This window comes from Hippocampus comes, unplaced genomic scaffold (assembly GCF_001891065.2).
Source record: "Hippocampus comes isolate QL1 unplaced genomic scaffold, H_comes_QL1_v1.1 scaffold92, whole genome shotgun sequence".
NCBI lineage: Eukaryota > Metazoa > Chordata > Actinopteri > Syngnathiformes > Syngnathidae > Hippocampus > Hippocampus comes.
In genome coordinates this window covers 1,339,187-1,364,186 of record NW_017805379.1, presented here as the reverse complement: position 1 = coordinate 1,364,186, position 25,000 = coordinate 1,339,187, and the positions used below count along the sequence as shown (strand labels likewise).

General features: G+C 43.4%; 1 protein-coding gene across 1 annotated transcript in view; it reads left to right on the top strand.

Annotated features, from left to right (window-relative positions):
• Positions 1-25,000, top strand: part of myo10l1 (myosin X, like 1) — a 29,964-nt gene that overhangs the window by 2,312 nt on the left and 2,652 nt on the right. The window contains exons 2-38 of the mRNA XM_019872253.1: positions 3,498-3,596; positions 6,868-7,026; positions 7,726-7,913; positions 8,493-8,627; positions 8,999-9,123; positions 9,461-9,474; positions 9,552-9,636; positions 9,718-9,824; positions 9,993-10,122; positions 11,011-11,129; positions 11,212-11,358; positions 11,494-11,594; positions 11,712-11,778; positions 12,106-12,198; positions 12,306-12,374; positions 12,449-12,531; positions 12,607-12,709; positions 13,254-13,334; positions 13,587-13,711; positions 14,098-14,215; positions 14,724-14,830; positions 14,907-15,201; positions 15,535-15,810; positions 16,397-16,867; positions 17,154-17,277; positions 17,344-17,482; positions 18,524-18,628; positions 18,769-18,864; positions 19,214-19,307; positions 19,474-19,529; positions 19,989-20,125; positions 20,988-21,182; positions 23,220-23,377; positions 23,468-23,588; positions 23,679-23,827; positions 24,492-24,640; positions 24,716-24,923. Of these exons, the coding sequence (XP_019727812.1) occupies positions 3,498-3,596; positions 6,868-7,026; positions 7,726-7,913; positions 8,493-8,627; positions 8,999-9,123; positions 9,461-9,474; positions 9,552-9,636; positions 9,718-9,824; positions 9,993-10,122; positions 11,011-11,129; positions 11,212-11,358; positions 11,494-11,594; positions 11,712-11,778; positions 12,106-12,198; positions 12,306-12,374; positions 12,449-12,531; positions 12,607-12,709; positions 13,254-13,334; positions 13,587-13,711; positions 14,098-14,215; positions 14,724-14,830; positions 14,907-15,201; positions 15,535-15,810; positions 16,397-16,867; positions 17,154-17,277; positions 17,344-17,482; positions 18,524-18,628; positions 18,769-18,864; positions 19,214-19,307; positions 19,474-19,529; positions 19,989-20,125; positions 20,988-21,182; positions 23,220-23,377; positions 23,468-23,588; positions 23,679-23,827; positions 24,492-24,640; positions 24,716-24,923 (5,028 nt within the window). The remainder of the gene's footprint in view (positions 1-3,497; positions 3,597-6,867; positions 7,027-7,725; positions 7,914-8,492; positions 8,628-8,998; positions 9,124-9,460; positions 9,475-9,551; positions 9,637-9,717; positions 9,825-9,992; positions 10,123-11,010; positions 11,130-11,211; positions 11,359-11,493; positions 11,595-11,711; positions 11,779-12,105; positions 12,199-12,305; positions 12,375-12,448; positions 12,532-12,606; positions 12,710-13,253; positions 13,335-13,586; positions 13,712-14,097; positions 14,216-14,723; positions 14,831-14,906; positions 15,202-15,534; positions 15,811-16,396; positions 16,868-17,153; positions 17,278-17,343; positions 17,483-18,523; positions 18,629-18,768; positions 18,865-19,213; positions 19,308-19,473; positions 19,530-19,988; positions 20,126-20,987; positions 21,183-23,219; positions 23,378-23,467; positions 23,589-23,678; positions 23,828-24,491; positions 24,641-24,715; positions 24,924-25,000) is intronic.

Here is a 25,000-nt window from a genome sequence, read left to right as displayed (position 1 = left end):
CACGTCAGAATTCATCAGGCTTAGTTCCAAGGTTGCAAATGTTTGCAATAAATGTCAGTTCGCCAGACATTCAGCAACGGTTTTTGTGTTTTTGCTTGTCGCAAAGAAATTTTGAACACGTTCAAAATTCCCTTACAATACATGCCCGTGAATATTGTTAAATTATCTGTCTAGATGTGTTGTTCCATCGTTTCTGTTTGAATATCTGTTGCTTAAACTGTTGGAAAACAATTATTGATTGCTAAGCGTTAGCGTGTTAGTAGTATGCTAGTGGGCCGTTCTTAAGGCAATGTATTTTGGTTGCTATAAATATATGACGCGTATTGCTTATTGTGAAATTAGTTAAATTGAGTTCAGAGACATCATTCAGAGCTTGTATCTCCAGTTTGTGCTCAGAAGTCAAAGCAAAAAAATCGCTCCAATGACAGCTCATATCATAAAATATTCATAAGTCAGGTTACTCGTATCTCAAGGCACCATTATATTTGTTTTTGTTTCATGTATATTTTTATTTATCATCTTTATTTCCTTCAATACACAAATTTCTGATTGAGTTGCCATCTTCATTTTAATTTTTAGTATTCGTATTCTTTGTTTGGCTTGCATTGTTTTTGAATGCTGTTGAATATGTTTTTGAACATTTCTCATTGAATATTAAATTTAATTTTCCTTATTATTTTCTTTGCGGGTCATTTTAATTTCTCATTGAGTACGAAAAATGTCATTAAAAAAAATAAAAGATTTTTAAATACACTGCGGTTAATTTTTAAACGTGGAACTCCATCTCCCAGCATCCATTTGTGCCAATAGAAGAAGGAGGCAGTTACCATGGCGCCCTGTTGCCGAGGAGTCCTGTTGCCATGGTGTGTGTGTGTGTGTGTGTGTGTGTGTGTGTGTGTGTGTGTGTGTGTGTGTGTGTGTGTGTGTGTGTGTGAGAGAGAGAGAGACAGCGCGAGAGACTGTAGTTTAATCCAAGATGAGAGAGAATGAGATAATTAGCAGGCTGTTCAAAACTGGCCTCTCAAAGAAGATTTAGTTCTTCATTGCCCTTGCGTGCGCACACACACACACACACACACACACACACACACACACACACACACACACACACACACACACACACACACACACACACAATTAAATAGTGAGCGATGAGCTTTTTTATGATTGACCAAATAAAAACAATATTATTCAATTGTGCACTTAAAATTAAATAAAATAATGAAAGGAACATTCATGACGAATGTTTAATTTCATTTTAGTGCGATGAATATTTACCGTTAAGTGCAGTAGTATGTTTGGTTATCATATTTAAAATTGTTCACTTTGTTTGGTGTCATTCGAACATTTCATTCATATTTGAGAAAAGAAAATAAAAAAGATTGTTCAGTTTGGAGAATGAAACTAAAAGTTTACCTACTGTTATGGCCAGTGATCTGATAAAAGCTCCCCAGCAGATGTTTTTGGTTGTGTTTTCATACCTGCAGTGTTCAATTTCAACTGTAATCCTGTTGAGTGTGACTCCCACAGGACAGGTGACAGCCATACACCCACTCACGCTCAAACACACCCATACGAATAGAAACGCTCACGTCAGATCTCCTTTGCCGCCACTATAATCTGGTGAAAGCTCGTCTGTCCCAATTGTGTTATCACCTTTAATGGAATATTACTGACACACTTTTATGCCCGGGATGCTGCTCAGGGAGGGATCAAAGTGCTTTATGACAGCTCTGGATGAACCTTTTACACCAAATCAATACAAACACAAATGTTTTGGAGGGTTTTTGTTTTTTTTTGCCCTGCAATACTGGACTGTAAACGTTATTATTTATCTTTTTCAATTTGATTTTTTTTCCCTGTATAGCTTCTGAGCTTTACACTGAAGTCGAGTTTATGTGTAATATATTTATTTAATCAAATAATAGACATTGACAAAATATTGCACAAAATCCAATCCAATCAAATTATTGATTATTCCGTTTTTGAATTAACTTTAAAAAAAAATGCTTTGCAGAGTATAAAACAAAAATGTAGATAGAATAGAAAAAGGGATCACCTTCAAGAAAAATCGGTGACCACATAATTACGCGGTACCACTTTAAATACATGTCATGTACAACATAGAGAACTCAGCGTAGCAAGCCTTGAGGCCCTTCACTCACTGTACAAGCTATAAAAGTATATTTTTTAATACGAGATATTGATCACCTTTCAGGTAAATCGATGTTGACAACATAAATACAAAGTACTACTTGAAATAATATTGTAACTTGGGATACGATTTTATCAAAAGTCAAAAGGGATAAAAGTCAGGGTAGTGAGCCTTGAGGAACGCCATTCCCTGGTATACCCCTCCAAAAAGTGTAAAAAACATTTTCAAGCCTCTTGTACTCAAATAACACCTCAAAGTTGTTTCCATCGCTTGATCCAAGATTGCGTTTTACACAGAACACATAAAACTACTTGCTTACTTGGATCTATATGTCAAGTCTTCGCCTCTCAGTTTCAAGCAAGCCTTAAAGTGCATATGGATGGAGGAACTCTGCTTTGGTGACATGTTCAGTGTTCAGGTTTGTTGTCATGCATGGCCATCCCATCCTGTCTGGACGGCTCATTCCCAAGAGGAGAAAGGGAGAATTGGGGGGGATGGGAAGAAGACATTAGAGTGCAGCGCTTAGTTTTTTATAACCCTTCAAGTGAAAGGATCAATATGAGACGAAAGACCAATTACCATCAAGCGATGCACATATTTGCTCACGCTGAAAGTATGCACGGGATGACGAGAGCCACCAAGAGACTCTGGTCCATGTAGTCATCAGGTCACGCTTCATTGTGCCGGAATCCAGTAGACTGGAAGATGAGCGGGTCACAGGTTTGGTTTTCACGTCGCCGTCAGTTTCCTCTCTCATTAAATGTCTCGTCACGGTGGGATATAATCACGTCGCTGTTGTGCTTTTTTTTGAGGGTGCGGGGGGGTTTTTAGGGTGACACGTCCAAGACTGAGGGAAAGAGGCATTTGTCTTTGTGGATAGGTGTGTGTGTGACAAGCAGAATTCGTCTGACCCCACAGACAACCACACACACATGTGAACACAGGCGCAAACCCTGACACACACACACACACACGCACAGATTTCAAGCGCTTGTTGCTGTACAGAGGTGGAAAGTCCAGATGTTTCAGTCTTTATCTCTCATTAAACGCATCTGTCTGTGCACTCAGGCGGGCCCGGCTGGAATAATGCGTAACATGTTAAAGCTTCCTGTCTCTAAGAAAATACAGCTGCTGTTATTTGCCAAACATCATCTCACTCAAAGATTTTGATGTTATATATAGACATTTTTATAATTTTCAGAATTGAATCTAGGGCCATTTGGAGTTGCCCAGCCTTGTCATAGACAGATGGACTCAATTCTAAGATTCACCATGAAAAATAAAAAGAGGTGAGAGGGCCCTGTTTATCTCTGCTCTCTTAATAAACTGTTGTGTGTTCCAGGGGGCCCACGTTTGGGTCAGGGAGAAGGAGCAGCTTGTTCCAGCCACGGTCAACTCCTGCGGAGATGGCACCCTGGTTCTCACTACTGACTATGGAGAGGTAAGAACATGCACACACAAACATGGTATGACTCAACGTGTTGAACCGACAGATGTTAGGGCTGGCACTCAGCATGGAGCGTTAGCTCCTCTGGCAACATCTTCTGCATTTAAGCTTTATAATTGGCGTGAAAGGCAGCTAAAAGCAGCTTCAATATATTTTCATGGATTCTAAGAACAGCCATGAATTCCAAAGCCGCGAGCCACAGAGGTCTGAGACTCGTTTTGAGGCATTAGCTGCCCAACGCTGAGTCACGTAGCATTTGAAGGTGACACTATTGGAGTTTTGTGCTGTCGCGTCCATGCTCCAACCTTGGCATCAGCAATGTTCCGGCGCTATCAGATTGATGTCTCAACCTTTGTCTTTGCAGCAGTACTGAGGAATACAGTTTCAAGAAAAGAAAAATGGGAATGACCTGGTCATTTGATCAGCAAAATCAAAACTAGAAGGTGGTTTTTTTTTGTTGTGGTTGTTTTTCAATTTTACCAAAGACTGGAAGTGTCACAGAAAGGCATACAAGTGGACATGTGAGTTCTGCTGTCAAACTGTTTCTTAGAGAATAGAGAGTTGTGCAAAAAAGTCCTGAAACATTCAACAGTTGGACACGCATTCCAAAGTTTAGAGAAGGTCCAGTTAAGTTCACTTTCCTAAAAAGAAAAGATTGAAGATGGAAAAAATATCAAGATGTGGGTGCTTCCTTGTTCTTTTTAAACAACTACCTCCTGATAGCGACTCTAAATTTGGCTCGTCGGCATATCTCATGAGGGGTTTCTCTCCTCGAGCATCGGTATCGTGCTGATGCGGTCGCCACGGTTACTAGTCAGAGAATCGGCAAACCCCAGACAAAACACACAGACGCCACCAGCACCTGTGTATATATATTTTCATTCCATATGCACACACGCATGCAGATCAGACACTGAAACATTCAACAGTTGGACACGCATTCCAAAGTTTAGAGAAGGTCCAGTTAAGTTCACTTTCCTAAAAAGAAAAGATTGAAGATGGAAAAAATATCAAGATGTGGGTGCTTCCTTGTTCTTTTTAAACAACTACCTCCTGATAGCGACTCTAAATTTGGCTCGTCGGCATATCTCATGAGGGGTTTCTCTCCTCGAGCATCGGTATCGTGCTGATGCGGTCGCCACGGTTACTAGTCAGAGAATCGGCATCCTTTTGAAATACGCGGTAATTATGACACAAGAAAGCGAGCGGCAACAAACCCCAGACAAAACACACAGACGCCACCAGCACCTGTGTATATATATTTTCATTCCATATGCACACACGCATGCAGATCAGACACACGCATACACACACACACACACACACACACACACACACACACACACGTGTAACGCGCACATGCATGGACACACGCAGGTTCTACACACACACACACACACACACGTGTAACGCGCACATGCATGGACACACACGCAGGTTCTGTTCGCAATGATGCGTGTGTGACGTGACCTGGATTTCTGTAGCTGCAGCGTGAAAGCGGTGGCGAGAGCTCACTCGAGCAGGGAACATGCTGCGGGGATGCTTTGCGAGCACACATGCACAGAGATGAAACTGAAATGTGACTGTGCAAAAAAAATTAATAAATAAATAACACTTTTTTTTTTTGGTGTGTGTGTGGGGGATAGTGCAACCAAAATGACCCACATTTCCTCCTCCGCATCAGTTTAATGTCACCGGGCCACAGAGCACACTCATGCATGTGCTTACTCCCCGCTCTCTTAATTAATTTGACACAAAAACACACTTATGCAAATGCAGCGCATTGCACGCTAAAAATAAATAAATAAAGGAAAGTAAGAGCGACCTGGCAGTGCCCCCCCACCCCCCTCGGTGAGGGAATGTGGGCTGCTGCTACTTGAACTTGTAAGAGCAGCATGACATGGACATCAGATCGATAATTAAATAGAAACCGATTCAGAGTGGTTCAATGAATTGACTCTTGTTTGAAAAAACTGCGACGTAGCAAGAAATATGCGCCAACTATGAGACGACGGTTGCTAATATAAATGCTCTGAGGGCCGGATTAACGTGCGGAACATTTTCCAATGGTGAAAATGATTTAATAATCATAAAGCGGCTCCTGTGCGGCAGCCAGGATGAGATTAAGCGGTGAGCCATGAAGGTCATACATTTTTGATCTGAGGTCAGTGCAGCCAGCTTGCAGGAATCTGACAGTTCATCCTCTGACTTTGCAGAAAAAAAAAAAAAGAAAGGTATGACTATATTGGTCACTGTGCCAAAGGCTCTCCTCGTTCTCTCTCTCTGCTCGTCTACTTCTGTCTCTGTCTTCAGCTATAATACGAGAAGTCACATGAGACGCTTGGCCTGTTATCATGCAAAGCACATTCACACATCAAAGAGCTTCAGCAGAAAAAAAAAAACTGGCACACACACCAAAAAAAAGGCTTTCATTTTGCATTACAGACACAAGAGAAATGTTACAAGCCGCTATTCAGTTTGTGTGCCCTTGAAAACATTCAAACAGTCACAACATTGGGTGCGCCTTGCTTTGTAATATAATTTAAAAATCCTTTCAAAAATTGATAAATGGTAATCTGGTTGAAAACATTTTTTTTAAATGTACATTCACCAAATCTGATCATTCTGGTCAGTGAATAAAAAAGAATTTAACAATATAGTTTTCATGGGTTTCACCTGGCCAAAAATGGTCATGGTAGTGACGGCCAAAACATGCAGTTTGATGTGAACGCTAAATGACAAAATCCCCATTCGGCACCTTTCATTATATTTTGCATGAACACAACTAAAATTGTTGAGGAAAAAAAGGAAGTTGGGTGGACACACAAATGGCCTGCACGTAAAGCCCGTGGGGGTGTCAGCAAATGTTATTGCAAAACACACACACACACACACACACACACACACACACACACACACACACACACACAGACACACGCGCGCGCACACAAGCTGTGACATTAAAAATGCACCCATTTAAAAGGCAGTCTTTTCTATTTTTGGACACATTTGAGGCAATGAATGGATGACCTTAACAGCCATTATATTCTATCGGTGTGTGTGTGTGTGTGTGTGTGTGTGTGTGTGTGTGTGTGTGTGTGTGTGTGTGTGTGTGTGTGTGTGTGTGTGTGTGTGTGTGTGGAGAGGCCTCCAATTTAAAAACGGTCGGTAAGAATCGCCCATACCCTTGACACCATATACAGTTCATGTAAAAGAACGTATGTCAGTTATGATTGACACGTGTCTGTCATGCATGGCATGTCAGGTGCTGTACCTGCAGCAGGCGGAGGTCACCAGGGAACGTGTGCACGCCATGCACCAGACCAGCGTGGACGGCGTGGAGGACATGTCGGCACTGGCTGAGCTGCACGAGGCCGCCATCATGCACAACTTGTACCAGCGCTACCAGAAGGACAGCATCTATGTGAGAAGTTGTGTTTTGTGTAACCCCACCTCCATCGTGGAGTTCTGGTAGTTTTCTGATTTATTTTTTTTCCTGCAGTAAATATGTCTACTTTGGACTAACGCTCATTTATATTGTGTGTAGTTCCACTATCGACCACTCGATGGCGGCATACTTATTTAGTTTGCGAGGGTGTCAGGAAGTACAATTGAATATTTTTGGAGCATTGAAATTAAAAACATCCACAGAGATTAATAGAAATTTGGTAAAAATATGTATACATAATTCAAATTGTGGAGCATTATTAATTTTCAACAACAACCAATTTTTCACGTCAGACCAACGACTGAAAATCAGCTTTTTAAGCCTTTTGTAATTGCCCTTGACGCCACAAGATGGCAGCAAATCCCTTTAAACGGCGACTGGGATTCATTTTATTACTTACTCTCTGTTACAAAATAACAGCAAAGCATCAACCACATGCACCTTGTACACGATCATGAATATACATGCATGTATGCTGTAGTTCCATTAACCAACTTAAAAATATCACGTTCACACGAGGCTCTTCTTGCCCGACTAAATTACACGCTAGCAAGCGCTGCCCGCTAATTAACGTCAAATAAGTGTCACACCAAAGCCAAAAACAACCCAACTTGGTGACTAAGTAGGCTGACGTGCGACGGCGTGCCCTGGTTCATCGGGGATGGCGCTTTTCAGACAAACATCGGCAGCATCCTGGCGGCAGTCAACCCTTACAAGCAGATCCCAGGTCTGTACGACCCGGAGCGGGTGGACCTGTACTCCAAGCATCAACTGGGTGAGCTGCCGCCGCACATCTTTGCCGTGGCCAACGAATGCTACCGCTGCATCTGGAAGCGACACGACAGCCAGTGTGTGCTCATCAGGTCAGCTCCTGTGACATCGACATCCTTGTTATTTGTTTAAAAGGTCGCCTTTTTTTTTTTAAACTTGGGCATCTTTTAATTTAAGGGATTCACAGTACCGGTCGTCTTGGTTTAAGGGAAAAGTGCAATTTTGGGGAGATTTACGGTAGTCTAAGTTCACCCTGCACAACATTTGCGGGGTTTTTGGTCTCTCATTTTAATCGGTTAAATTTGGGGTCTTCTTTTTTCCATACTTTTATTTTGCCCTGCACAATTTATGGGAGAGTTACGGTAACCTTCTTTGAACCTGTATAATTTTGGGGGCATTTTAACCTGGGCAATTTATGGGGATTACGGAATATTAGGGCACTACAGTTGTCTCATTTTAACCTGCATCTATTCCATATTATATCATACCTATATGTTTGAAGGGATTGAAGTTTTATTTCAACCCCTGCAACGTTTGGCATCTTTTACGGTAGTGTCATTTCAAACTGTGCAATTTTTGAGGGATTTACGGTAATCGCATTTGAAGCCACGCAGTTTTTGAGGGCGGTAACATTCAATCAAAGCTTCAATATCAATTTGTGTCCGTGTCAGTGGGGAATCGGGGGCAGGGAAGACGGAAAGCACCAAGCTATTGCTGCAGTTCCTGTCGGTGATGAGCCAAAAGTCAGCTGGGACACCGCCGTCGGAGAGAAGTACACGCGTGGAGCAGGCCATTGTACAGAGCAGGTACTGTATGTTTCATATGTGCAATACGGCGGAGCGATCACATGGCGGCAGAGTCTGCTGGAAAGACAAATCGTTATTAAGACGCAACAAAAAATGATTTACATACTTTGGCAGTTGCTGTTTTTTTGCTTAGCAAAGAAGTTTAGAGGGTTGTAATAGACATTGTGGCTTCAGAGTTGACTGGAACGCAAATCGTCTTTGATGATACTGTGTAAGTGGTTGAGTAGGTGCCTCTGTTTTGGTTAGCAACATGGGTCGAACTGACTGTTGTGGACAATGCACAATAATGTGGAGCAATCACAGGTCAGAAGCTACCGGAAGACAAATTATCTTTCAAGACAAAGTGTCCCCCGCTCACCTTCTCTTCGCAGTCCTATCATGGAAGCATTCGGGAACGCCAAGACCGTTTACAACAACAACTCCAGCCGCTTTGGGAAGTTCATCCAGCTTCACTTTTCGGAGAGCGGCAACATCCAGGGAGGCTGCGTCATTGATTGTATCCATTTTTTTTTTTTTTAGGCCGATTATGATATCTGGCAAAACAAAATTCCGATAACCGATTAGTCAGACGACTAATTAAAATAATACTTCCACTAATTAGGATATGACAGGCTGAACTGTTTTACAATACTTTCTCCAATCATATTTGTTTAACATTGCCGATTTTAAAAGAGCTAATATCCGCACTTTGGTCTTATTATCGGTGCCAGTACAGTCAAATTGCCGATGCCATCATGTAATGACGGGCCATCGTGTGCTAATTCAAAATTGTCCACCGTGTGAACAAGTTCACATTTTCTGTTGTTGACTTTCCTTGACTCGGATTCCGTCAGATTTACTGGAAAAGGTAACCATCTGTGAATTATTTGCGATGGGTTTGTTTTGTTTATCGCGACTGTTGACGATTGGGTTGATTGGCGGCAGAACCGAGTGGTGCGACAGAACCCCGGAGAACGCAACTACCACATCTTCTACGCGCTGCTGGCAGGAGCCAACAAAGAGCATAAAAGTAAGTTTGCTTGCTTCTCAAATTTTATTTATTTCTCCCCGCCCTTTTTTTTCCAAATTCATTTTATTTTTATTGGGTCAGGCCTCTACTTCCTGGAGGATCCAGCGGAATCTTTCCACTACCTCAGTCAGTCGGGTTGCCTGAAGGACAAGAGTCTGAATGACAAAGAGCTGTTTAACAGTGTTATGGTAAGTTAGTAATACATCATCAATTTGAATCAATACTGACCGGAATATATTCTTTATCCTCCGGAAAAAATAATTTTATTTTCATCATAATGAGTTTGAATTCCCCGTTAGCATGACCTTCCTTCGCATGGTTCCACCACCTCCATTTTTCCTTCCCGTTGCGAGCAGGAGGCGCTGAAGGTGCTGGAGTTCTCAGACGAGGAGATCCGGGACATGTTCAAGCTCCTCTCGGGCGTCCTGCAGCTCGGCAACGTGGAGTTCATGACGGCGGGAGGAGCTCAGATCACCACCAAGCAAGGTCGGTGGCAAGCTCAAAACAGAAAAAAAGAAGTGCAGTATTATACTGTAGCCCAACTCCATTTTTTGTGGCCCTCAATCTCTTTTTGGATAAAACTTGTCTCCTCACTGCTACTGATCATTTTTATGTGATGAGCGTGAGCTGATCATGATGCTGTGATATTTTACAGACTCCACAGTCTCCACTTTGCTGCAATGTTAAAATTTCTTCCTGCCCTCTGTGTCCTCTTGGATAACAATTGTCTCCTTACCCTGTTGTTGCATTTTTATACACCAGAATCTCTTTGCTTTAATGCTCTGTCTTTTTGCTGCCCTCAGATTGCGCTTGTATCAAAGATTGCCCCTGACTTTTTTTTTTTTTTTTTTTTTTAGTATTAATGTTAACTTACACAATCTCCCCTTTGCTGCAGTGCTCCATTTTCTCGCAGCCCTTTGCCTGCTCTTTTATCAAATTTCGCAGCAATTGTTCAAAAAAAAAATCATGTTAGCTGACTATATTGATGCAGTATTATATGTACTCCACTGTCTCTAATAATATATATATTTTTTAATATTATTCTAGCTTTATTTGGCCTTGGCTCTGGCAGCTGTATACCTACCCCACAGTAACCATTATGCTGAAGTGCTCTGTTGTCTTGTTTACCTCATTCTCCTCTTGGATAAAATTCTCCTTACCAAAATTGATGTACTTTTTTTTTTTTCCATTGACGGAGGCTTATTTTGTCACTTCGACGTAGCCTTGGATGCTGCAGTATTGTACTCCACACTTCCTGCAGAATTAGAAATACTCCACAGTCTCCACTTTGGTGCAATGCTCCATCTACTTTCTGCCCTCAGTCTCCTCTTGGATAAAGTGTGTGTTCGTGTTGGGTTTTGATATTTTTTTCAGTGGTGACAAACGCCAGCGAGCTGCTTGGCCTCGATGCCTTCCAGCTGTCCGAAGTGCTGACTCAGCGCTCCATCATATTGCGAGGGGAAGAGATATGCTCGCCGCTCACCATCGAGCAGGTCGTTAAGCACTCGCCGATTGATTTGTCCTGGGATTTATTTCCTCATAATGCTAAACCGCCTTCCCGTGATGTGATCACAGGCTGTGGATTCCCGGGATTCTGTCGCCATGGCGCTGTATTCCCAATGTTTCTCCTGGATCATCCTCAAGATCAATCAGAAGATAAAAGGGAAGGAAAATTTTAAGTCCATCGGTATTCTGGACATCTTTGGCTTTGAGAACTTTGAGGTTTGTTTGAGCATGGGACACACATACTGTGCATTAAAATGAACACAAAACAAACAAACAAAAAAAAAAACAAACAAAACAGAAAAGGTCTTGCATTAAGCATATGCAAATGAGTCAGTGTCTTTTTTCCTTCAGGTGAATCGCTTTGAGCAGTTCAATATCAACTACGCCAATGAGAAGCTCCAGGAGTACTTCAACAAGCATATCTTCTCCCTGGAGCAGCTGGAGTACAACAGGTGTGCTTTGTCAATTTTGATTTGAGAGAGAGAGAGAGAGAGAGAAAGAAAGAGAGGGGGGCGGGGGGGGGGGGCACGGCATCTAATGTCCTGTTGATTATATTTCTATCCTCGCAGGGAAGGTGTCCAGTGGGATGCCATCGACTGGATGGACAATGCCGAGTGCCTTGACCTCATAGAGAAGGTATCACGCATATAGTCCCGAAATTATTTTAATGCGGAGCAGTGACTTGAGTGCAAAAGTGGTCAGTGTGTAGCGCACAATGCCGTCGACCTTGTTTGTCGTTCAAACAGCCTCGTGGGCCTGACGAGAAGATATTAATTTGCATTGGACGATGGGCTGCAAATTATTGAGTGCCATGAAATCTGCCTAGCAACAAACGTGATCAGGAAAAATATGTTGATTGCTCACCAGCCGAGTAGATTTCTCAGGATCGTTTTATTACATTTTTTTTCACGTTGATATTAATTTTTGGTGGTATCTAGCGGGCCGACTTGCTTTACTCTTCAGAAATTGGGCTTGTTGGCTCTGGTGAACGAAGAGAGTCGCTTCCCCAAAGGCACAGACTTCACTCTTCTGGAGAAGCTTCACAGTAGACACTCTGTGAGTTATTTATTTTTGGATTAATTATTTTAATTTTTTTATTTATTTTTTGTTTATTAAGTACACTGCAGACGTTACCGGGACTGACTTTGCATATTTTGTGGCAGACCAACCCTTACTACGTGAAACCCAGACTGGCCGACCACCAGTTCGGCATCAAACATTACGCCGGGGAGGTGAGTAGTCCTCATGTTTCTACATTTGCGCAAAAGAGCCGACATAATGTTTTTTTGCGTTTGGGCGACTTCAGGTCTTGTATGACGTCAAAGGCATCCTGGAGAAGAACAGAGACACCTTCAGAGACGACATCCTCAACATGCTGAAAGACAGCAGGTAGCTAGGACAGTGTGTGACGGACACAGCAAAAGTCCTGAAAAACAAAACAAAACATCACGATTTTGCCTAAAGGTTGGACTTCATCTACGACCTTTTTGAGAAGGTGGGCAGCAGGAACAACGAGGAGAAGATGGGAACAGCCAGACGCAAGCCCACCGTCAGCTCTCAATTTAGGGTGCGCACACAAAACACTGAAAACACAAAATCAAAATAAAAATGAGTCTCTCGAGATACGAGCTGTCTTTCGGATGACTTTTTTTTTTTTAACTTTAATGCATCAAACTAAACATAAATTACATGTGATATATTTGAGAAGACCCTGCTATTTTAATGTTAACATTTAATCATATGTGAACACAAATGGTGGGACAACACACGCAGACAGAAAATATCACCATACTAACAGGAATATATTCTTTATCATCTACAAAAAAACGCTAAGATCATTGCAGCTTATTGAGTCCCTGAGAATAATGAAAATGTAAATGCAGACAAATAAAGAAGAGCGGCTTTCTTCTTTTTGTCTGTATTGTACTGCCCCCGGTGGCCGAGACAGGGACACCAGAGGGAGCAGCAGCAAGAATTGAATTGAAGCATTAAATCATGATGCATGCTTGGAAAAGATAAAATGTGTGTTTTGAGTTACAAGCGCGGTCATGGAACAAAGTAAACTCATATCTCAGGGCACTACTGTACACTGTAAATGTTCTCCCCTGCAGGACTCGCTGCATGCTCTCATGGCCACTCTGAGTGCATCCAATCCTTTCTTCATCCGCTGCATTAAGCCCAACATGGAAAAGGTCAGTCCACTTCTACCTCAGCTCCTCTGAGTGAAAGAATCATTAATTTTACATTCATTTATCATAATTGACATTCATTACAATTTGTAGGCACTTGAACTGAAATTATTGATTCAATGACAATCACTTACATTTTTCATGCTTTGAATCAAATCAGTGTTTCAAGCTAAATTCACGTTAAATTTTAATGCTTCAAATGAGAATGTGTCCATTTTTTGCACTTCAAATGAACTTTTTTGTTTTTTCTGGCAGAATCCCAACGTTTTCGACCCTGAGGTGGTCCTGAACCAGCTGAGGTACTCGGGGATGCTGGAGACCGTCAAGATCCGTCGTGCCGGGTTCCCTGTCCGAAGAACTTTTAAAGATTTCTTCTTGCGGTGAGTTGCTCTCACGTTAAATTCGACCACATAGCTCCACCCACAAACAGGATTAAATTGGTCAAAATCAAGGTACCACTGTTGCCTCCCACATTCCAAAAACATGCATAGCAATCTGATTAAACACTCTAACTTGTCCCGAGATGTGAGTGTGAGCGCGAATGGTTGTTTGCCTGTGTGTGCCCTGCGATTGGCCCACAACCGGTTCAGAGTGTTCCCCACCTACTGCCTGAAGACGGCTGGGATGGGCTCCAGCAGCCCCCGTGACCCTTGTGAGGATAAGCGGATCAGAAAATGGATGGATGGATGGGAGGATGAATTTTTGACAGATTCAAAACTATGCAGATTTGCCCGTAGCTTTATCCTGCATTGCTTCTTCTTGCCAGATATAAGATCATTTCCAAGGAGAAAGTGACAACAGCAGGCGATGATAAGAAGAGGAGCACGGATCTTCTGACTAAATACGACAAGACCAAGAAGGAGTGGCAGCTGGGGAAGACCAAAGTACGATTTCTTTCTGTTTAGACCAAGGGGTGGGCAAAGTACGGCCCGGGGGCTCACATAGCCTGCTCCGTTATTTAGTCAGGAGCATGTAGCGACAATACATGTATACGCGCAGGATATCAGGAGTCCCATTATATTCGTTGCATTCATTTAGCCGCTTGATTGAATTGGTATTAAAATGTATTCATATTTATTCACTATCTATTTTGTAATTCATATATCATTTACTGTCACGTTTTGCGAGGTGGGAGTTGGAGGACCCCAAAAAGCAGGGAATCCTTTTATACAACTAATGACGTAATGACCAACAGGTGTGCCGCTGCAGGTGGAGCCCCACAGTGCCACCTGTTGGTCACAAACAGAACCGTGACATTTACCTCATTAATTAATTGATGTATTGTAAATCTAATATCATATCACTTTTTCAAGGTCTTCCCTCTGTATATTTTTTTGAACAAACACAACAATAAATTCACCTTGATGAGACCATTTGCTGTTTTCTGTCCAGGTGTTTATGAAAGAGTCTCTGGAACAACGCTTGGAGAAAGACCGCGACGAAGTGCGACGCCAGGCGGCCATGATCATAAGAGCTCACCTTCTCACTTTCTCGGCCAAGTAAGAGCCCCGTATCACTAACTTTTTTTTTTTTTTTTAACCTTAGAAAACTGTAATAAAAAGGTATGTCATTTAGGAAACACTTCAAGCGAGTGCGTGCCAGCACCGTCACCCTGCAGAAGCACCTGCGCAGGCACATCCAACGAGGCCGCTTTCTCCGCCAGCGCAAAGCAGCGCTGGTGCTCCAGAGGCACCGGCGAGGCCAGGTAGCCCGAACCCGCGTCCGCAATCTCCGTGAGGAGAGAAGGAAGAAGGAGGAGGAAGAGAAGAAACTGGTAGAGAAGGCAGAGGACAAGGAGGAAGCGGAGGGGGAGACGGAAGGCGATGTGGAGCAGGAGGGAGCCACCGAGGGGACCAATAAATCTTCTCAGGTAAGTTGGGCATTTTTTTTTTATAGTCGGGATGAGTGCTGAGGTGCAATAATATAAAATAAAAAGTTGAAATAAAATTGGAAGTAAAGACAGAAAATACTCCGAAAATAATAGAATGATATATAAGCGATCAATAATAACCAGATGAAAGGGAAAGCATTTGGGAAATATCCAACAATCAAGAAGGGGGAAAAAAAAGTTCTGATTAGGAAAAAAAAATAAATAAATTCAGACCTAATTTGTATTCATTTCATTGAGGAAAGTTTTGAGACATAAGTGATTTTCCTAGCGTGCCACCATTTCCCTGCTGACATCGCATAATCTCCTTTCCAGGACGAGGTGCGTCAAATGGAGGAGATCCTTCAGCTGGAGCGCGAGATCGAACGTCTGCAGAAGAAGCGCGAGGACGAGGTTTCGCAGCTGTGCGAGTCATCCAAGCAAGAGCTGCAGTTGCGCCGCGACGCCGAGCTCAAGCGCATGAAGAAGGAGGCCTCGCGCAAGGCCACGGGCCTCATCGACCTGCTCAACTTCAGCGGCGTGGACCCCACGCTGGGCGAGGCGGCGCAGGCGGTGGTTGACGGCGAGGCCGAACCTCCCAAGGCCGCCCGGGTGAGTCTGGCTGTCATCCTCGATGGCGCTCCTTTATTTCGGTCACACGTGGAAAAACATCACACAGTATGAGTGCACGAATGATGTGGATATTTTTGGGGAGAGATGGCGATCCCGTTTCCAGAATAAAATACAGATGACCGATATCGGCCAATTAATAAAAAAAATGTAGAGTATAAAAATGTACTTTTTTTGGGGGGGGTTACTTAACTATTATAACAATAAAGGGTTGACAACAGGCAGAACATTTGACTGTTTTACAATATTTTGTATATTATTTATTTCATTTGACAAGAGAGAAATTGGCCAAATTCCGTTTTTTTTTTTTTTTTTTAGGTGGGGGCGGGTGAATGTCTTATGTTGTGTAATTTTTTTCCATAATGACCTTTTGTTAGGTTTAAAAATGTAAAATGTCATATCCAGTAGGTGTTTGAAAGCACTCATAATGAAAAAAAAAAAAGATCAATTTGAGTTATTACTGATTGTTTTTATCCAGTACAGGAGTGTAGATCGCTGTTTTTCTTATTTGAGAAACCTGCTTGAATTTTATTTATTTATTTGGGGTGGTGGGGGGGGCGTGGCTTAGGCTGCCACCGCCATGCAACTGGGCGTGTCCAAGGACGAGGAGGTGGACGAGGGTTTCCACGCTGAGGAGGAGTACATCCCGCTTCCCGACTTCCCCCCTCCGGTGGAGACTGACACCCCTATGGATCAGGCCATATTCGCCCACCTCCCTCCGCCGCCGCCGGCCTTCGCCGAGGGGATGGTGCCCCCCGCTCCACCCCCACTCCCGCCAGAGGGGCAGAAAGCCGAACCGGAGAGGAAGGTCAGCATGGCGGACAGCCTAGTGGACGGCGAGGAGCCCATCTACAGCATGCCCGCCGACACCGAGTCCGACTACGACCAGGAGGAGGAGGAGGGCTCGGTGACGGCCGGCGACGACAGCTCGGTGTCGGGCAGCAACCGGGGCAGCGCCGCCGTCACCGACGAAGAGCACCCGCGCAAGTCCACCTGCACCAGCGTCAGCGCCGAGTCCTACCGGGGAAGCTCCGACTCAGTGAGGACACGCATTCACGCTTGTGCGCGCAGAAACGGTCAAATGATTCACTCAATATAAATGGAAACAAATAAAAATGAGAAATGGAAAGAAAAATTATTCCAATATAAAAAAAATAGGCAAAATCAGTCATAATTGGAACTCAGCCTTGATTTCGACCAGAATTCATCCAAGAGCCTTTTCATTTCATTTGGCAAAAATGGAGTTAGCCCACTCTTGTTCTCAGCGCCTCCTACTCAAATGCATACTTCAGCTTCATTCAGTCATGTGACCATTATGGCTTCAGTATGCAGGCAGCGACGACGAGCACGACGGCATGATGGACACCGACGAGGAAGCCACAAACGGACGAGTCACCTTGTTCAATGGCAACGGGCCGCCGTATTTCCACGGTTACCTCTACATGAAAGGTGAGACTTGATCTCGTCTCGCCTGACCTCATCGCGCTTTTCTGACTCTGTCTCCTACCAATGCAGCCGGCCTGATGATCCCGTGGCGAAGGCGCTGGTGTGTGTTAAAGGATGAGACCTTCATGTGGTTCCGCTCCAAGCAAGAGTCTCTCAAGTCGGGCTGGCTCTACAAGAAAGGAGGAGGCCTCTCCACCCTCTCACGCAGGTTGTTGTACTTGTTACCATGCATGCAAGACGCACGCTCAGTCAGTGAACGTGTTTCCAGTTTTTGTTTGCATTACCAAGTTGCCCCACTTCCAAACAGTAAAAATGGAAAAAAAAAAAAACGTTTCAATGGAAAATGGGGGAGGGAATCTAAATATTTGTTCAAATCAGAAATAGATTTTATTAAAAATGAGCATCCTTCCGCTAACTTCTGACATTTAAAAAAAATGGTTCCAAAAAATTTAAAATTACCAGGGGAAAAAAAAGAAGCCGAAATGTATGAAAAAGATTTGTTGAAGGGTTGAGGAAAGTGTAATTTTTGATGTGCAAGAAGACAAAAAAATAAATTTTTTTAAGTCCAGTTAAATAAATAAAGTTGAAGGGTTTATGAAAGTGCAGTTGTCAACCCCCCAACTTCTGACCAAAAGCAAATGAAAAATATATTCTGTGTGATTTTAAGATTTATTACAACACTCCAATTATTTAGACAGTTAAAAAAAATGAAAATTTACACCGCACCTCTTTGAAGTGGATATAAATGTGCATATATATATTCTGACCGCACTTTAAAAAAATATATATATAAATTAAAAAAACAATGACAATAATATTACCAGAAAAAAAGAAAGTAAATTGGTGAGAGGAAAAAAAAAACAAAAATACACTTTCTGAAGTGTTTCTGAAAGTGTGATTACCAACTTTGGATCCCTCCCCCCGCAAAAAATTAAAAAAATTCAACAATAACAACAAAACTCAATTTTACGTACAACCTTAAACAAATTACATTTTGATTGTTTTTGTTATGTTTAAATAATTATTCGTTCACCAAATATTTAGTAAGATGAAGTTACTTTAACTGACTATATAAGGTTGAGATGAAAAGACAACATACTGTATTTGCTGCATCTCATCATCTACAAAGCAAACAATTTTCAAGGTTTTCAAGAGTTCCCATCGAGAGTTACTAGCAGTGGTTTACTACGGGCTGTTGAGAAGCTGCATGATTCACTTACGTGAAATTGAACTGTTTGTCTACGATCAGAAACTGGAAGATGCGCTGGTTCGTGCTGAGGGACAGCAAGCTGATGTACTATGACAATGACAGCGAAGAGAAGCTGAAGGGAACCATCGACATCCGGGCTGCAAAGTAAGACAAATAAAAAAAAAAAAAATTCCATCTATCCATTTCTATCTGGAGTTTGGTCATGGGGGAAATAGCTTTAGCACGGAACCCCCAGAGGTCCTAAAATTGTGCTTTTCTTAACGTCTTGCCGTTTGTGCGCTCAGAGAGATCGTCGACAATCACGAGAAGGAGAACGCTCTGAACATCGTGACGGACGAGAGGACCTACCAAGTTTTTGCTGAGTCGCCAGAGGACGCCAGGTCGGTTGGTACTCGCGATTACGTCGACCAAAACGTGAATTCTTTATTCGTGACAAAACATGTAGTTTTGTGCATTGACCAGATGAGCAATCAAAATGGCCCAAGAATTGAAAAATTATTTGCGATTCCACCAGATGACACAGTCGACAATCCCGTTGGTTTTGCCAGTATTATCCAAAAATAATTGTTAAAATAATCTCCAAGCGCACTTCTGTGAAACGATCAAGAAGCTTCTCATGCAACTCAAGTACACTATTTGCTGGATTTCAATCTTCATCTCAACCAGACCGTTTTTTTTTTTTTGTTGTTTTTTGGCTAATTCTCGCTCTCTCTCTGTGTTTATGTGTAGCGGTTGGTTTAACGTGCTTAGTAAGGTGCGAGTATGCACGCCGGAGCAGCTTCTGGAAATGTCCCACGAGCAGGCCAACCCCAAGAACGCTGTGGTCAGTTCCGACATACAACTTGTTTTCCTTTTATTACTATTCCGTCAAGGCTATGAGAAAGCGGCAGACATTAACTGGTCACAACATTAGGTACAGGGGTGCATCATTTTTTCAAAATGACATTGTAAGACTCAATTCATTTGCGTTATTACTATTTTGATCTCAGGGCACGCTTGACGTGGGTCTGATTGACTCTGTTTGTGCATCGGACAATCCTGATCGGTGAGTTACATTTTTGTCAATTGCGGCATGCCGTGTCGCGTATATTTTTTTTTGTTCTTTTTTTTCTTCTATTTTACAGAGCTTTTGCAGTACTAATTTTTCATTCATAATTCTTACATTGCAGGGCTTGTAGTACTGGTACTTTTGAATTGTTTAAAAAATGTGATTAATATTTGCTATATATTCATTTTTTTATTCATTTTTGAGTTAACAATTTCAAACAATTATTTTGCTGTATTAAGTCGAACTTTATTTTGGGAAATAATAGAAATACAGCAAAAAGTACATTTGTTGATGGTTTTACTTACGTCTAATGACAACAATAATAATCCTGTTAAATTAAACCAGGGTCACTCTTTGAGGAGGACATCTCAGTAGATTACATGACATTAGATTTGCGGTACCTAATATTGTGATAGGTGAGCCTAAAAAGTTGTTTTTTGTTGGTGCTGTTTGCAGGCCCAACTCCTTTGTGATCATCACAGCCAACCGTGTGATCCACTGCAACAGCGACACGCCTGAGGAAATGCATCACTGGATCAGTCTGCTGCAGAAGCCCAAAGGCGACGCCAGGATCGAAGAGTTCCTCGTTCGAGGTGACACAGCCATTGAATTGCTTTAAAAAAAAAAAAAAAAAAAAAATCAAAGAAATGAAGCACAAATATTTAACTCCTGGACTTACAAAGTTTTTTCTTTTTTACATTTTTGTAGTTTCAAATACAACTACTACATCCCGAAAAATGTATTCCACTCCATCTTTCATATTTCTTATGCAGACACAAACATATCAGCTTTCAGCCTCTGTGACTAGAATTGGGTCATCTACGGGCTTTTCACGAGAGGCGCTAGCCGCCAGCTAGCTCGCAAGCTAACGGCTTCCCTGCTTAAAAAACAAAAAGTATGGACGTCACAGCATGCTGTTGTTGCCCTTTTGGTAGCTGGTGAAACCAGCAAGACTCCGGCTGGTCACCAGCAACTGGCCCCGAGCAACATGCTAGCTGTGCTAGGCGGCTGGAGCTCAGTTCAGCGAGCGGGTTGCCCGCTGATCGACGGTTCAGCTCTTCCAATCTCGGCTGTTTTGTTTTGCCGTTGCTGCTTGTCTTGGTGGTGACACTAGCAAGACCAGCACAAAAACACCACAAAACCACCCTGGTCAGTGCTGTTTTGTAGCAGAGTTGGGGAAAGTAATTGTGCCAGATATCCGCTAATGCGCACAAAGGCGCTCAAGCTCTTTGGTAGCGTTGGTCGGGGGACTCATGCCCGATGCTGAAAGTGTTACTGGGCACTGTATTAACCATTCTATATCTCCACAATTCAATTCTATAGAGTTCGTCGTCTTTGTACACATTTTCACAAGCTATCATCAAACATGTACATTAGCAACAAACCTCTGAATTTATTTTACAGGGTACTTTTGTCACCTCTGCTTATTTCCCTCTTGTCTGTTCACCTTTCAAGGTTGGCTCCAAAAGGAGGTAAAGACCAACGCCAAGAGCACTTCGCTGAAGCTCAAGAAGCGCTGGTTTGTCCTCACACACAATTCGCTGGACTACTACAAAAGCTCAGAACGCAACTCTTCCAAAATGGGCACGCTGGTGCTGAATTCGCTCTGCTCCGTCATCCAGCCGGACGACCGAGTGCACAAGGAGACAGGTGAAGAAAAAAAAAAATGCCACGCCAAATAAATGCCTTTTTTTCCCCCCATAGGGTAAAACAAGAACGTAACTGCATTTACTGCAGTTTATAGATGCTATCTTTTTTGGGGGCGTGGGTAGGGGTATTTTTTAAAAATACTGTAATTCCCTTTCCATTACTGGGTTTAGTTCCAGATCACTATGTGAAAAGTGAAAATATTTAGCCTAGGCATGTTTTTATAACATTTATGTCAGCGAAAAACTGTTCTCAGTTGCCTTACCTTGTTCAATGAATAAAGTTGAAGTATTATTGTTATTGTTGGAACAGAAGGAGAAGCCCCCAGCCGTAAGTTTTGTTACACAAGGACTTTGGGGAAAAAAAAACTTCACGGTTTTCCCGATTCTCCTTTTCATGACAATTCCCCTAAATTGTGTAGTGCAAAGGCAGCAGGGCTATGCTAGCCTGCAGGACGAGGCGGTGCGGGTTTTCAACTCGCTGCAGGAGATGGAGACACTGGCCGACACGGTGCCCATCATCCAGGGCATCCTGCAGACCTGCCAGGACCTGCGTCCTCTCAGGGATGAGGTCGGTACCTCTGACTCAGGCTCAACAACCCAGACCAGCCAAGCCAACCTCGACCAACCTGACTGATTGGTGTACCCAATCAATCAAACTACCTGACAGACTGACTGATACAACCAACCCGGAGACAAACTCATCCACAGACTAACCAACCAACCAAAAAAACAAAACAAACAACAAAATCCAGTGCATCCCAGACATGCACCCACCCACCGACCTAACCAACCAGGAAGCTACCAACAAACACGATCCAAGCAACCCAGACCAATCATACCGACTGAACCAACCAACCAATCACCCAACCAACCAACCAATCACCCAACCAACCAACCGACATACCCAACCAATTAACCAGTCAACCAACCAACCAAACACAGAAACCAACTTGACTCCAGCTAATCAAGACCAAGTGACCGCCTCAGTGACTCGGCTATTCAAACAACCAACAAGTCCAAACCTAACAAACCAGCCAATCGACCAACCAAAAGCAAATAACCAACCAAACAATGAACACATTTGTGTTGTGTTTCTCAGGTCTACTGTCAGGTGATCAAGCAGACCAATCATGTGCCTCAGCCCAACAGCCCAGCCAATCGGGCGCACTGGCACCTCCTCACCTGCATGAGCTGCACCTTCCTCCCCAGTCGCGTTATCCTCCGATATCTACGCTTCCACCTGAAGAGGTAAGTTGTTTGACAGGACCCAACAATTCTACTTCCTTGTAAACTGGATAGCTAAAGTGTGTGCACCTTCATCAGGGTTCGCGAGCGTTACCCCAGCACGGAGATCGAGCGCTACGCCACTTTCATCGGGGAATCCTTGAAGAAGACCAAAACTCGCGAGTTTGTGCCCTCCCAGGAGGAGATCGCCGCCTTGCTTGTGAGGCAGGAGATGAGCACCACTGTTTACTGCCACGGGGGAGGATCCTGCAAGATCTCCATCAACTCGCACACCACTGCTGGAGAGGTGCACATACAATTCGTATAAATTCCAACGTACAGTACAGTTGAAGGTTCTGCAGCAGCGAAAACTAACGCGTTAAAACGGTTTCTGCTCAAGGTTGTGGAGAAGTTGATCCGAGGGTTGGCCATGGAGGACAGCAAGAACCTCTTCTCTCTTTTTGAGCACAATTCTGTGACCGATCGAATCGCACGCAAAATAAATGCCTCCCCCCCCCCCCATAGGGTAAAACAAGAACAAGAAGTAACTGCATTTACTGCAGTTTATAGATGCTATCTTTTTTGGGGGCGTGGGTAGGGGTATTTTTTAAAAATACTGTAATTCCCTTTCCATTACTGGGTTTAGTTCCAGATCACTATGTGAAAAGTGAAAATATTTAGCCTAGGCATGTTTTTATAACATTTATGTCAGCGAAAAACTGTTCTCAGTTGCCTTACCTTGTTCAATGAATAAAGTTGAAGTATTATTGTCATTGTTGGAACAGAATTAATTGTGGCCATCTTTGTTGTGCAGGATACTGGAACATCATTGTGTATGGCAGGAAACATTCCTACCGCCTCTACACCAAAATGCTGAATGAGGCCATGAGATGGACGGCTGCCATACAAGGCGTCATTGACAGCAAGACACCCATCGAGACACCGACTCTGCAGCTCATCAGAGACATCAAGGTAGAACCATGATTGACACTGCTAGATAACTAATGATTTAACATTGGGTTCACGGTGAGGGCTGTTTCTATCATGCTGCGATGTTACCAGGAGAACAGCGTGAATCCAGAAATAGTGGAGCAAATGTACAGGAGAAACCCCATCCTCAGATACACGCAGCATCCTCTACACTCGCCGCTACTGCCGCTACCGTATGGCGAAGTCACCAGCCGTAAGTTTTGTTACACGAGGCCTTTGGGAAAAAAAAACTTCACGGTCTTCCCGATTCTCCTTTTCGTGACAATTCCCCTAAATTGTGTAGTGCAAAGGCAGCAGGGCTATGCTAGCCTGCAGGACGAGGCGGTGCGGGTTTTCAACTCGCTGCAGGAGATGGAGACACTGGCCGACACGGTGCCCATCATCCAGGGCATCCTGCAGACCTGCCAGGACCTGCGTCCTCTCAGGGATGAGGTCGGTACCTCTGACTCAGGCTCAACAACCCAGACCAGCCAAGCCAACCTCGACCAACCTGACTGATTGGTGTACCCAATCAATCAAACTACCTGACAGACTGACTGATACAACCAACCCGGAGACAAACTCATCCACAGACTAACCAACCAACCAAAAAAACAAAACAAACAACAAAATCCAGTGCATCCCAGACATGCACCCACTCACCAACCCATCAAATGAACTATCAAATCAACAACAAAACACAACCCATGCCAACCCAAACCAACCAACCAACCAAACCAGTCCAACCCAGACGTGCATAACTAGCCAATCAACCAACCAGATAATCCACCAACGCAATCCACCCCAGACATGCACCCACCCACCGACCTAACCAACCAGGAAGCTACCAACAAACACGATCCAAGCAACCCAGACTAATCATACCGACTGAACCAACCAATCACCCAACCAACCGACATACCCAACCAATTAACCAGTCAACCAACCAAACAAACACAGAAACCAACTTGCCTCCAGCTAATCAAGACCAAGTGACCGACTCAGTGACTCAGCTATTCAAACAACCAACAAGTCCAAACCTAAAAAACCAGCCAATCGACCAACCAAAAGCAAAGAACCAACCTAACAATGAACACATTTGTGTTGTGTTTCTCAGGTCTACTGTCAGGTGATCAAGCAGACCAATCATGTGCCTCAGCCCAACAGCCCGGCCAATCGGGCGCACTGGCACCTCCTCACCTGCATGAGCTGCACCTTCCTCCCCAGTCGCGTTATCCTCCGATATCTACGCTTCCACCTGAAGAGGTAAGTTGTTTGACAGGACCCAACATTTCTACTTCCTTGTAAACTGGATAGCTAATGTGTGTGCACCTTCATCAGGGTTCGCGAGCGTTACCCCAGCACGGAGATCGAGCGCTACGCCGCTTTCATCGGGGAATCCTTGAAGAAGACCAAGACTCGCGAGTTTGTGCCCTCCCAGGAGGAGATCGCCGCCTTGCTTGTGAGGCAGGAGATGAGCACCACTGTTTACTGCCACGGGGGAGGATCCTGCAAGATCTCCATCAACTCGCACACCACTGCTGGAGAGGTGCACATACAATTTGTATAAATTCCAACGTACAGTACAGTTGAAGGTTCTGCAGCAGCGAAAACTAACGCGTTAAA